A 14,237-nucleotide genomic window follows, 5' to 3' on the forward strand; every position below is an offset into this window, starting at 1 on the left:
CGCCGGTTTTCCTGTTCTGACCGCGGCCAAACCGCTCCGGTCAGAATGCCCTGCGGGGCACCGCCAGCCTGTTGGCGGTGCTCCCGCATCCCCGGCCTGCTGCTTAAGCTTATTTCTTTCCAGTAGTGTAAATATCTCACACCTATCCAACCTTTCCAACTTACACACACAAAACATATTCACATTTATTTCAATCTTGATCTCCGCATTGTATTTTGTTAGGTTGCTGTTTTGTGTGCATTGCATTTCATTTTATTGTGTATGTTAATTTTATATAAATTTTATCTTTAGTCTTTGAATCTGTTTGTGGGACTAGTTCTTCACTACTTGTTCTTTATGGTGATCTGTAGTGAACCTAGGCTGTAACCATTCTGGACGAAACTGAAAACTTGAATTGCTCCATTTATCTCTGTACCTCATTCTTTACTTTGTGTGCTACATTTAAACTTTCATGTAACTCAGTTCTGAAAATCAATGTGTGGTGAATGCATTGATTATGACCTTTTGAGTTGTTGGCTGCTAATGTTTTACAGTAGTTAATATTGAAAAAATACCAGACTTATAATTCCGATATATTTATAGATGCCTTTGTATTAAGTAGTTTTGTCCAAGACATAAAATTGTACAAAATCATGCAATTAGACTGTGTATCTGGTTCCTAAAGCCTTGATGTAAGGTACCCTTTAGATTCCTGCAAATGTAAGGTGATCTGTCAAGAAGTAAGGAGCCCTACCACCTATGGTTAATTATCTGTAAGGAAATGCCTCCTTGGCATGGTTACCCCCTGACCTTTTGGCTTTGTTGATGCTAAGTTATGACTTGAAAGTGTGCTGGGACCCTGCTAACCAGGCCCCAGCACCAGTTTTCTTTCCCTAAACTGTACCTTTGTCTCCACAATTGGCACAACCCTGGCACTCAGGTAAGTCCCTTGTAACTGGTACCCCTGGTACCAAGGGCCCTGATGCCAGGGAAGGTCTCTAAGGGCTGCAGCATGTCTTATGCCACCCTAGGGACCCCTCACTCAGCACATGCACATTGCTTCACAGCTTGTGTGTGCTGGTGGGGAGAAAATGACTAAGTCGACATGGCACTCCCCTCAGAGTGCCATGCCAAACTCACACTGCCTGTGGCATAGGTAAGACACCCCTCTAGCAGGCCTTACAGCCCTAAGGCAGGGTGCACTATACCACAGGTGAGGGCAAATGTGCATGAGCACTATGCCCCTACAGTGTCTAAGCAAAACCTTAGACATTGTAAGTGCAGGGTAGCCATAAGAGTATATGGTCTGGGAGTTTGTCCAACACGAACTCCACAGTTCCATAATGGCTACACTGAAAACTGGGAAGTTTGGTATCAAACTTCTCAGTACAATAAATGCACACTGATGCCAGTGTACAATTTATTGTAAAATACACCCAGAGGGCATCTTAGAGATGCCCCTGAAAACATACCTGACTTCCAGTGTAGGCTGACTAGTTTCTGCCAGCCTGCCACACACCAGACATGTTGCTGGCCACATGGGGAGAGTGCCTTTGTCACTCTGTGGCCAGGAACAAAGCCTGTATTGGGTGGAGGTGCTTCTCACCTCCCCCTGCAGGAACTGTAACATCTGGCGGTGAGCCTCAAAGGCTCACCCCTTTTGTTACAGCGCCACAGAGCATCCCAGCAAGTGGAGATGCCCGCCCCTCCGGCCACTGCCCCCACTTTTGGCGGCAAGGTTGGAGGAGATAATTAAAAAAACAAGGAGGAGTCACTCACCAGCCAGGATAGCCCCTAAGGTGTCCTGAACTTAGGTGACCCTTACTTTTAGCAATCCTCCATCTTGTGGATAGAGGATTCCCCCAATAGGATTAGGGATGTGCCCCCCTCCCCACAGGGACGAGGCACAAAGAGGGTATAGCCACCCTCAGGGCCAGTAGCCATTGGCTACTGCCCTCCCAGACCTAAACACACCCCTAAATTCAGTATTTAGGGGCTCCCCAGAACCTAGGAAACTAGATTCCTGCAACCAGAAGAAGGACTGCTGACCTGAAGCCCTGCAGTGAAGACGGAGACGACAACTGCTTTGGCCCCAGCCCTACCGGCCTGTCTCCCAACTTTGAAGAAAACTGCAACAGTGACGCATCCAACAGGGAGCATCGACCTCTGAAGCCTCAGAGGACTGCCCTGCAACCAAGGACCAAGAAACTCCCGTGAACAGCGGCCCTGTTCAACAACCTGCAACATTCTTGCAACAAAGAAACAACATTAAAGACTTAATGTTTCCCGCCGGAAGCGTGAGACTTTCCACTCTGCACCCGACGCCCCCGGCTCAACCTGCGGAAAACCAACACTACAGGGAGGACTCCCCGGCGACTGCGAGCCCGTGAGTAACCAGACACGACCCCCCTGAACCTCCACAGCGACACCTGCAGAGAGAATCCAGAGGCTCCCCCTGACCGCGACTGCCTATAACAAGGGACCGACGCCTGGAACCAACACTGCACCCGCAGCCCCCAGGACCTGAAGGAACCGAACTCCAGTGCATGAGTGACCCCCAGGCGACCCTCTGCCTAGCTCAGGTGGTGGCTACCCCGAGGAGCCCCCCCTGTACCTGCCTGCATCGTTGAAGAGACCCCCGGCTCTCCCCATTACTTCCTACCTAAAACCCGACGCCTGTTTGCACTCTGCACCCGGCCGCCCCTGTGCCGCTGAGGGTGTACTTTCTGTGCCTGCTTGTGTCTCCCCCGGTGCCCTACAAAACCCCGCTGGTCTGCCCCCCGAGGACGCGGGTACTTACCTGCTGGCAAACTGGAACCGGGGCACCCCTGTTCCCCATTGAAGCCTATGTTGGTGTGATAACTTTGGGGTTGCCTTGAACCCCAAACAGTGGGCTATCTTGGACCCAATTTTGAGACTTGTAAGTGTCTTACTTGCCTGCAAACTTAACCTTTACTTATATCCCCCAGGAACTGTTGATTTTTGCACTGTGTCCACTTTTAAAATAGCTTATTGCCATTTTTACAAAGACTGTACATGATATTGTGATTATTCAAAGTTCCTAGAGTACCTAAGTGAAATACCTTTCATTTGAAGTATTACTTGTAAAGCTTGAACCTGTGGTTCTTAAAATAAACTAAGAAAATATGTTTTTCAATATAAAAGCCTATTGGCCTGGAGTAAATCTATGAGTGTGTGTTCCTCATTTATTGCCTGTGTGTACAACAAATGCTTAACACTACCCTCTGATAAGCCTACTGCTCGACCACACTACCACAAAATAGAGCATTAGAATTATCTCTTTTGCCACTATCTTACCTCTAAGGGGAACCCTTGGACTCTGTGCACACTATTTCTTACTTTGAAATAGTATATACAGAGCCAACTTCCTACATTATCTTTCAGGTATAAACATTTCCGTATTTGTAATATCAAACAGGTCTACTCCCTAGTTTTCAAGGCTTTGGGACTCTTATTTAATTGATTGATTTATAAGGAAATCCAAATGAACTATGGGAAAAATTCCTGGGTGAGTATGCACAGCAGCCCTATATCATTGACAACCAGTGCTGGTAGATTAACAGCTTACATAACTCCCACAAGTTACACAACTCAAGCCAACAATAATGGATACCTTCCAGTAAAGACATATTACTTCATACTCCAGATGTGCATAAAATGTAAAGGATCCACTGTTAATAATTCTAATAAATATACAGCAAGGAAACTGAATAAAACACGTTCAAGAAAATAAAATATTTGAAAGATAGGTTGTTTTCAGCCTGCACCAAAATCCGTAAAATAAACTTGAATGGATGTATAAAATAAGTACAGAAGAAACTTACTTGAGCCGTCCATATGGAGCGCTCAGTCTTGAATTGGCAAGGCCAATCGGTCTAGCAGTGGCCACTGGCCTTTTGGTTTTGTCAATGCTAGTTTTGTTCAATTTTTGCAAACCTTTGTATTTTGGGGATTCTGCTGGGCACTCATGAATATAAAACATTGTCTAAAAGCAAAACAAACGTTGTCCATAGTATTGCCTGGCACTTAGGGGAACTCATTTCTTGTGTGGATGTGCTCCTTGTAAAAGGATAGAATGCGGTCACTCACATTCAAGTTAGCCAATGTCTGAAGTAGGCTGACCCATTGGCTTATGCTGTATGCTGCAGTGGGTGGAAGGTAAATGTGAATGGCACAAAAACACAGATCATGGATGAAGGACAGTGGTTGAAAGTAGTTGCACATATAACTTGAAAAAAATAAAAGTTCTTGACTCGCCAGGCCCAATACCAAAATTAAACTGGAAATGGCACCAGAGTTATCTATCAGTTGTCTTGGAGGCAGAGATTAACGTTAGCCAAAAAAGCACCTAAAGCTTAATAAGTTAGTGTTCAAGCAGATGTGGGGCCAAAATCCGTAAATACTTAAAAAAATAAAAACAAAAACAATGGCTGCGGGGTAACCAGAAACAATAGTACTGGGTAAGCAAGAATAAAGCAAAAAAAATGTCCTCAGACTTGCTGTGTGAAGCGTTCTGACTATATCTACTGGTTTGTCTATAACTGCAGCCCCACTACCAAGTTTGTATTTTTTATTATATTAATGAGGTGTGAATGTTGATGGTGTTGCTAAAGTGTAAATAGTTAGGTAATTTTAAAGCATTCTCGCTTAATCTTCTCCCTCCCTCGTTTTCTTCGCCATGCTGGGTTCCACAGTGCTCCTCGCTGAGCCCCACTCTATTCAACGTATGTTACCCTGCTGGCTAATCTGGTGCGTGTGTTTGTTTTTTCGCTAACCTGGTACGCGGACGATACCCAGATGGTGGTCACTTTAGCCAAGAACGATGATAGCCTCTGCCTCAAGAGTGTGACTGCATGCAGGCGGGTGACTATTGCATGGGAAGCAGTAGTCTGAAATCAAATTCGAATAAATCAGAGGACATTGAATTTGGCTACCGTCCATCTGTCTGGTCGTCGGCCTGCTGGCCCTCTACTATGGGTCCCTCCCCCACCCAGGTGAAAAAAGCTGTAATTTAGGCTTCAGTATTGATGATAAGCTCAGCTATCAGGACCAAGCCAATGCCACAGCTTCTTCTGTTTTTCTAATGCTTAAAATGTTTAACAAAATCTTTCTTTGTATCCCTTCCCATCTTCAGCAGACGCTGATCACTGCATCAGTCCTGGCCAGAATAGATTACTGTGACAGTCTTTATCTAAATGCTCACCGTTATACAATGAACAAACTTCAAACACTTCAGAATTCAGACTCCAGGCTTCTTCTGAAGCTTCTCAAATACTGCTCGGTGTCAAAGAATAATTAAAAAGCTGCATTGGCTACTCATATGCCAAAGAATCACATTTTAACCACTGTGCTGTCACTTATAAGGCCCTCCACGATATGGGCCCGGAGTTTTTATAGTCTGGCCTGGCCTCATATTCTCCTGGCCAATCGCTCAGATCCACGAATGCTAAACTTGTTGTTGTCCCAAAGTTCAAACTGGCCACTTGGGGAGGCTGGAGCTTCTTTGTCGGGGCTGTGAAATCTTGGAACTCATTGCCTCTGGACATCTCCTAATCTATTACAATTTCGCAAGCAATTAAAGACCAGGCTAATTAGATCTGCCTAAAATACCTCTTGTCCACCCTGCTCATCAGCCTTAGCACCAAGATGCCTCTGGGTATTGTTTGCGCTTTAGAAAACTTTTAACATAACAAGCCCGAAGCCTAACGTTCACAGAACATGCAGTCTGAGGCCACCCTTATTTGACCTTCATTAGGCCTATTCAGCTAACCTCTACAAAAGATTAGTTTGCTTCACGAGCCTAGTATTGTAAGGAAACTGTTACGGGCACAGTCCGCACCTCAGTGAGAGGTGTAACTCCCACCCCTGCAGGCTTTTCAGTCCAAGGAGGCCGCAAGGCTTCAAGTGGCCACCAGTTAGCCAAAGACTAATGAATATCTGTGAAATATGGGAGGCTTGTTTGCCACTCATCACATTCTGTAAGGGGGTGAGCATAGTTTTGCATTATGCCATTAACCTCAGCCAATCTTGTCCCCTCCTTAAATAGGTACAGGGCTCATGGAAAGGTGAGACAATGTCGCTGCATGAGCTGTAGGCCTGACCAACCCTCTTCAGAAGAGGAAGACTGGTCTGGCTAAAACTCTGTATATTGGTTGATACCAGAAGACTGATTTGCTTCTAAACTCTTAGGGGAAAATCAATCTTAGATTTGGCAAATGTGAGTTTAGACTCGCTGCTCCTTTAAGCCAGACTCACCGGAACCCCGCACCCGTGACCCAGTCTCTATTGAGAGATTAAGCCTCGCTTGTTCCGTGCTTGATAGGGTCGTTTTCTGAAGATTGTGGATGTGTTTCTGATCTTTATCTTCAGTCTGTTTAACTCTTTATATTGAACTGGAGCACAGTCCACTTCTCTAGTGCTTTTCACTTCACTGCTTCTGATCTGACGCCCTTGGTCTACCATGAGGCTCCTTGTTACGTGACCATGATGATGGTTGGTGGTAATTTAAACAATTTAACCATGTGCAGTACTGAGAAAGGGGAACATTGTACCATTCTTTGCTGTGTCCATCCCACTGCTTTGTTCTCTCCTGTCCTCTATCACCCTTAAATGTAGCGACCACAATGTATGAACTATGGGTAGTACTATCTCTGATACTATAAGTTAGAACTAAGAGCTCTGCTGTTGTTGCGATAGGAAGAGCTGCTGCTTGCTCTTAAATACACTTGTCAAGGTTCCACCTACCTCGAGCCTGCGGCCTTATTTGTTTGGAATGATGACTCGCAGTTCTTCAAATATGCACACACCTTAGACATGAGCAGCCTGCCTGAGGCTTTATTTCTCTGGGTAGAGGCCAGTGCTGGGGAAGTCCTAGACCCATAAAGACTCATATGCTTTAAAGTCAGTTGCTTTAACTCTCTTCTGATTCTGTAAAGCGTCCATTTATAGAAATATATTTGAATCAGCAGACCACATCTGTGGCTTGGGAGAATGTTAATCAAAGTTGGTGAATCCTCGAATTCCCACACCAGTCTCTGCAGCCTGCCTGTAAAAGGAGGCCTGTTGTCTGCTAAGGGCAGCTTATAGAAATGTTGTGCATGTGTACTGCAAAATATAGTCTGTGTCAGCAAGCAATGGGGTCAGTGCCATCAAAAAGGTATGTTTTCATTCTTAAATTGGGAGCAAACCCAGAGAATCGTACACTTATTTTCTTTAAAGGTGGGCCAGGGGCAGCGAGAGTGCTTTCTGGATACAATTACTCTTTCCATTACTTTTAGAATAATTGTTGAAAATCCTTTTTTTGAATAACATTGGAGACACTAATTGGCCCTTTTGCAAATCCTAACGTAGCATATAAACCGCACTCGTAATGCGGAACAGACTCTTTCGATTGGCTAGGATGAGGACATAGAACTGAAGTGCAGTTTTGATGGTCTAAAGTACCCTGCGTTAGACAGGGCAGCACTAAAAATTGGAGATGATGCTCTCCGTTACTACAAGTCCTGTGTGAGAAGATCTAGGTGTTGGTCACTCAGTACAATGCAGATCTTGGCTTTCACTCTCACCTTAAGTAATTTGAATGTGCATTCAGGATGCTTTGTTAAGACGATGCAGTCTCTCTCTCCTTCTATTACTGTTCATGTAACTTAGACAGAACTACTTTTTGGTTTTGATCCATTGTCACCTATCCCAGCCCTAGTTTGAACCAGGCAATATGGAGTCTTTTGATCAAGAAGGAGAAAGATTGCTGGTTTAGAACTTCCTCAAACACTGTGTGGTTATCCTTTGCTCTATGCGTTAATTGGGCTGTCACTGATTTAAGAATTCTGAATCCGTAGCCTGTCTTGTAGCATTTTTCAGGAATCATTTGTGTCACCATCATTTTCTTATTTTTCTCCTTTCCTGGTACTCTAGGTCAGCCTTCATTTATGTGAACATTCCCTACGTCCCCGCCATTGTGTTAAATAATCAAATGTGTGTGTTCATGGTGCAGAGAAGAGACAGTTTGCGGTCTTGCATGTTTTCTGAAGTGCCTGCCACATACATGGAAAAATATTGCGAATATAATGTTAAGTTAAACTCCTCTTATCTGTGCCTGTGTGGAATTGTGGGTGCCTTGAGGATTTGACTTTGCTGAACAGATATGTAGGGCGAGTGAAAGTGATGTGGCTCTTGTGCTTGTGGATCCTATTGTAACCAGTATTTTTTTTCTTCTCCACAGTACAGAAGAAACGTACTTGAGCCGTCCATATGGAGCGCTCGACTCTGGCTTCAACAGCGTGGACAGCGGTGACAAACGGTGGTCTGGGAATGAGGTAAACATTGCCAAGACTGAACATCTTCTCATCGCAGAGCAAGCTGCACAAAGAGCCAGATGGTGTTTGTTGTGTACTAGCAAAATAATTGATGATGATCTGATGAGACCGCTTTCCTGATGTTGTTTCCATAAAACCCTCACCTTCCGTCCCCAGGGAGATGTCATAACATGAAATTGCCTTCTTCTCAGTGATATGGCTTGTAATGGCTTGAAGGGTTGGGATTCTTTGAGCCTGTATGGAGTGTTTCTTTTTAGGAGAAAGCATGTTGTTCATCTCTAGAAGGGAGGATTTTCTTTTTGGTGAAAGGAAACGGAGATGATACCAGTATCATTAAGTTCACGTTTTATGATAATCTATCTGTTAGCACATTAATCCCCTGCATCATATCACAGATCTGCTTGTCTTTCCAGAGAACCACAGCCTTTTTGTTTTAAAGTTTTTCCCTTTTACTACTCCTTCCCTCATTTGCTGCTCCTGCCAGAAGTAGCCAATATGTAATGGATGCATCTAACAGAAATAATTCACAAAACTAATTCTGATAGTCCCCATCAGTGCAAGGAAGGTATGGCTCTTGCACTTTTTAAAGTTCGGTATTTGCCTTCTCTCAAAAAATACCAAAGATGTGGAGGAAGCACACCCACACCATAAGTATCCCTGCTATTACATATTAGTGTACTTCGATAATATCATTCATGTTGGAAAAATACCTCTTAAAGATAACCAGGGCAGAGCCTTCTCTTTATTGTTCGAGTTGTGTATTTTTATTGAAGAAATGTCTTAAAACAACTCGATCATCCCAGCTATCTCATTTTATGCTTCCATCCGAACTTGATCAGTCTGATTCTTATTGATCCCATGCTGTGCATCATTCTCCAAATAGATGTGTAATGAAACTGTGGCTAATTACTCATTGTTTTCACAACTCCCAAGTGTTGGAAAATCCAGAAGCGCAAAAACACAGCTTGGAAGCGTTCTTAAAGCGATATACCACCCATCATAACTACTAGGATCATTCTGGACTCCTATCCGTGACTAGGAAGCAGGATAAAAATTTCCCCATGCAACGCGATGGGCGATTTACCATCATTGGTTGCCATCCAGAATTGAATTCCAACAGCATGCCTCCTCTCATCTTCTAGATGAAAGTTCTTCTTTGGAAAAAAGTAGAGAGTGATACTGACCTAAACCTGTCTGCGCTCTCCCTTCACACTTGGAGATTTAGACATGAGCAAATTGGTATTTGGCAAAAGTGGTTTGTTGGCAGCTAGACACTCTTTCTGTGAAGTTTGTCTTTCCTTGACCTGCTTTGATTTACGTGTTGTCGATATGTTCTTTTCTTGGATTCAGTACTTTCTTAATGTTGTTTCCGGTTGACCGGTGTGTGCTACAAAGGCACATTGAGGCCGCCATGGGACTGTTACATTTTTTCATTCATCTTGTGCTGAAACCTCTCTACTAGGTGTAGGAAAGTACCCCCTTTTGACATGGACACACCCATTTTTTGGCCTGGTATTTTATGCAGTTTTGACCGAAGGTGCACTGCGTTCCTGCTGACCAGGTCCCCAGTGGCAGACCTCTTTCCAAAAAACTGTACAGTAATTCCCCAATTGGCAATACCTTATGCACCCCTGTAAGTCCCTGGTAAATGGTACCTAGAGCATAGGTATTAGAGGATTCCTAAGGCTGCAGCATGTATTTTCCTCCCTTAAGGACCCCTCAGCACACTCATGCAGACTGTTGTTGCAGGTTGTGTGCTTTGTTGCAGAGAAAAGTAAAAACACAACATGGCACACCTCCATAGTGCCATGCCTACAGATACTGTATGCAGTATAGGTAAGTCACCCCTACAGCAGGCCATACAGCCCTAAGGCAAGGTGCACTATACTACTTGTGTTCACTTAACTGCATGAGTAGATATGCCCCTGTGATGTCTAAGTCGATCCTTAGATATTCCTGTGAACCTGCAAGCCTTTTTAAGTACATGTGCTGGACACTGGCCATTGAGTTCCCTGCTACATGATGGCTGCACTGAAACCAAAGATGTTTGGTAACAAGCATCTCATTAATAAACCCACACTGATTCCAGTGATGAATTTATTAATACATGCACCTAGAAGTACATGTATTTATAAATACATGAAAACCTACAAACTGCTAGGGTACTTGCTGACTGGTCTTGACCAGCCTGCCAACACAGATGAGTTTTGGGTCCCCTGAAGGTGGGAGCCCACATTCTGAGGTCAGAAACAGACTGTCCTGGCCAGAAGTGTTGGCGCCACCTCCGAGCAGGAAGGAGAGTTATCAGCATATCAAGACAGGAGCCTTCAAAGAGGCCTCTGCTGTCTTAGTTATGCAAACCCGACATCCCCGGTCAGTGGAGATGCTACCCCGGGCCCATTTGGCACCAGGACAAGCAGGAATATTAGCTAGTCAGTAGACATGTTCCCTTTTAGGCTAGTTCCACCCCATTAGATGGGCTACCTGATGTGAACGCAAAACAAATTCCACCATCTTGGTTTTTGGTTGACTTAGGTTCACTGGGTGAGGGTTATGTCCACTCCCCACAGGATGTGGTTATATAGAGGTTGTAGTCACCCTAAAGGTAGGCAGCCCATTGGCTACTACCTGTCACTCCCCTGATCGTCCCTAAATTAAGTATTTAGGTAGCATCCCTAATGCCAGGACCTCATATTTGACGGATCGAGAAGACCAAGACAAGGAGCTGCGAGAAAGTGAGAACAAAAGACTTGCTGTGGAATTGTGTCACCAAACTCTGCCTGTACCCATCTCAACAATTGCCACAGAGTAACTCATCCTGCAGCTGAGCCCCCGCAAAGAACCCTAGTAGCCTGCCAGCCCTTCTCAAATTGCCAGCAATCTCCCTTGGAGTAGAGGAGCTACTCCCCTGCAGGCTCTCCAGGTCCGGTCCAAAAACTTGCAGTTCGCTGGCCAGCCTGATGCTGCAGCCGCCCAGGAGCAGGTTCTGTGCCCCAAAAGGGTCAGACCTGCCAACCCACCAAGTGTGAGGACACCACATTCAACTGGAGCTGCACAGCACCAGTACCATGGGTACTGAAACCCCAGCACTAAGCCAAGACCGTGTAAGAGTCCAGTTGGGACTCCCACTGCACCGAGACTGAGTAGATGTCGAGGGACATCAATACCAGAAAGACCGATGCCCAGAGTGGCCCTGCTTTTGCCCCACCCCCTTTCAACCAACGAGACCGACAACTTCGAGGGCCTTTGACGAACCCAGCACAACGGACTAACCTATGCTGCACCCGAGTGCCCCAGCCCGGGTACTGGAGAACAGACTGTGCCTTTTTGTCCCCAGGACCCTTGCGAACAGAACCACCCAGTGGGAGCTCCAGGACCTGTCCCCACGTCCCCACGTCCCCCTCTGCAGCCTGGTTCTAGGTGTCTCCCCCTTCTCTCCATCAGCATATCACGCAAGGCTACCAATGCGACCAGCACCTCTACACCCGGTTGCCCCAGGGCAGGTAACTAGTAACTGCTGGTAGTACTTTGGACTTTAAACCCCCCTATGACGCTAAGTCCCAAAGAAGACTCCCAGAAACCGACCATATATAACTGTATGCAACATATGACTTTTTCCACATAGGAAAGCATTGCTGCGTAAAGGCTCATTTAAGTGAATATTTTACTTACCGTTGAAGATCGATATTTAAAGAAATACTTACTTGATAACAAAGTTCTTTGTACAAAGATTTGTGTAAAAATATGTACTATTTTTGTGTGTGTCTCATTTATTACCTCTGTGAGTATAACAGATGCTTAGCACTACTTTGAGCCTAAACTGCTCGCCCACACTGCCACAAAAGGAAGCGTTTCGTATTGCTGTTTGTGCTCCTGTAAACCAAATGGGGTTTGGACGGACTCCGTGCACCCAGTTTCGGTCCACTATAAAGAGCCAGTTTCCTACATTAGGCCCCACTTGTGCTGCTGTACTTAAACAATCTCAGGAAAGCTTTTCTTAAACTCGTTTTCTTCTGTGTAGGATTTGAATTTGGTGTGACATTCGAGACCATGTATTCTTTGATGTGCAGTTGCTTACTTCGGCGACTGTTTTCCGTGTGAACTTATTTACCTGTCGGGTGGGGGAACTACAGGCACATTGCTGCAGTTGCACTTACGTTGGCACATGCCAAGTAAACTGGGTTGTAGGGTTGTTACTGTCTCCTTCCCAACAGTGGTATCTGATCTCTGTTTATCACTAAAGAGTTAATTGCCCCAATTTTCCCTCATTTTGCTACGGTAGGGTGTCAGTTGCACAACTTCAATCATGAATATGAAAAAATGACAGCCGGGGACAGCAACAGCTAGTCCTGACTATCCAGTTCCAGCCCCTCGGACAACCCTTGCCACCTCTAGCCTCAGCGGAGACGGAGGTTGTTACAGGAATAACAAATAAACTCTTGGAGTCCTGTTGACTTTCTTCAGTTTTTGGTCCTTGTCTTTCCACCATTCCGTTAGCAAGACATTGGAGGCTGGTTAGGGGTTAAGGGTGGGAGAAGAGTAACCCTGTGATGGTATTTGGGTCAAAGTGTGTATGATGTGGCTCTTCAGCCACCCCTGAGATTTTTGGTTTATTGAAAATTATAACTTTAAATGCTCAAGGAATCTTCCAGAAACGCAGAGTAGGTGCGGTGTTCTGTAGCTGCCATCAGATCCTGTTTTTTCATTTTGAGACCTCAGTCTGACAGTTCATGCCTTCGGATGGAGCTCTTCAGTGAGGTGGCTTATTTGTGCTTACAAAACTAAGTGTCGGATGCCCCCACTCTGACCCCTGATGTATGGGGGGCGAGGCTAAGGAGGACAGTACAAAGGTGAAAAGGTGCATGAGATTTCATCATTGCAAAAATGGAATAAAAGCTTTCAAAAAGTGGTCCTTGAAGCAATCTTCTGACAGGCACCTGCTTGGCATTCATTCATTTTTTTAAAGCTTTTATCAGTTATATTATGTGGACATCTCCAACTGTGCACTCTATAAACAGTGATATGTCCAACAATAAGAAACATTAATTGAGGAGATCCTAGCTAATATATCAGCCCCTCTACTCATCTGTCTGTTGCTTGTATGCGTCTTTTTGCAAATCGTAGTACATACTGAACAAAAATTTGACTCCCATATAGAATGTGCTGCATCTTCTGGCTCTTGAGTTTTTTTCTGCGAGGTAACTTACCTGACTCCCCCAGATATATTTGAACTGAGACCTCTTAGGCAGCAATGTGTCGCATAGTTCGGAGTTTGTATTGCACAGCACCAAGAACACTCAGTCATGTTTTCCACTTTAGGGTGAGCTCCCTAGCTCCATGCCAGGGCCACTCGCCTTTTACTTAGCAACAGGTCCAGGTGTACCAACGTCATGCTATGTGTCCGTATAATGTTTTACATACCCTAGGAGTGCAGACAATGTCTCCGCCTGTAATGTTACCTTACATGTCATTCAGTGTTTGGAACAACCAGTCTACACTTGTCTGCATTCCAGGACAGGTAGAAAAATTCTGCATCTGGGATTACACATCTGTCACCATTAGCATTGTCTCTCTCACCGTTCCAGAAAGTTAGATTTTTACTTAGAAAGCATACTTTTTGTCATTTGTCGTAAATCTGTTGAGCTGTTTTTGACTAATTAGTGCTCAAACTGGACGGTAGATCCCGCAGGAGCACTTTGGTACTCCAGTGATGCAGCAGATTTAAAATATTAAGCATCCTGATTAGCTGCAAAGTCTTGTTTTTCCTATCACACTCTTCAGTCCATGGTAATGAGCAGTCTGATTAAGTGGCCACAACATGAAGAGAGACATTGTGGCCATAATTTCAGGACTCTGTGCACTCAATTTGTGCAAATGCACTCATGTCCTTTGCAGTTTCTCTACTGGAAAGTAGCTTTCCTT

General features: G+C 44.8%; 1 protein-coding gene across 9 annotated transcripts in view; it reads left to right on the plus strand.

Annotated features, from left to right (window-relative positions):
* Nucleotides 1-14,237, plus strand: part of LRCH3 (leucine rich repeats and calponin homology domain containing 3) — a 311,841-nt gene that overhangs the window by 110,737 nt on the left and 186,867 nt on the right. For all 9 annotated transcript variants that reach the window (XR_011199321.1, XR_011199322.1, XM_069212842.1 and 6 more), the window contains exon 7: nucleotides 8,222-8,315. Coding sequence is in view for 7 of the 9 variants with exons in the window: in XM_069212842.1 (XP_069068943.1) it covers nucleotides 8,222-8,315 (94 nt within the window). In the remaining 2 variants the exon portion in view is untranslated. The remainder of the gene's footprint in view (nucleotides 1-8,221; nucleotides 8,316-14,237) is intronic.

The sequence above is a fragment of the Pleurodeles waltl genome, chromosome 11 (assembly GCF_031143425.1).
Source record: "Pleurodeles waltl isolate 20211129_DDA chromosome 11, aPleWal1.hap1.20221129, whole genome shotgun sequence".
NCBI classification, from domain to species: Eukaryota; Metazoa; Chordata; class Amphibia; order Caudata; family Salamandridae; genus Pleurodeles; species Pleurodeles waltl.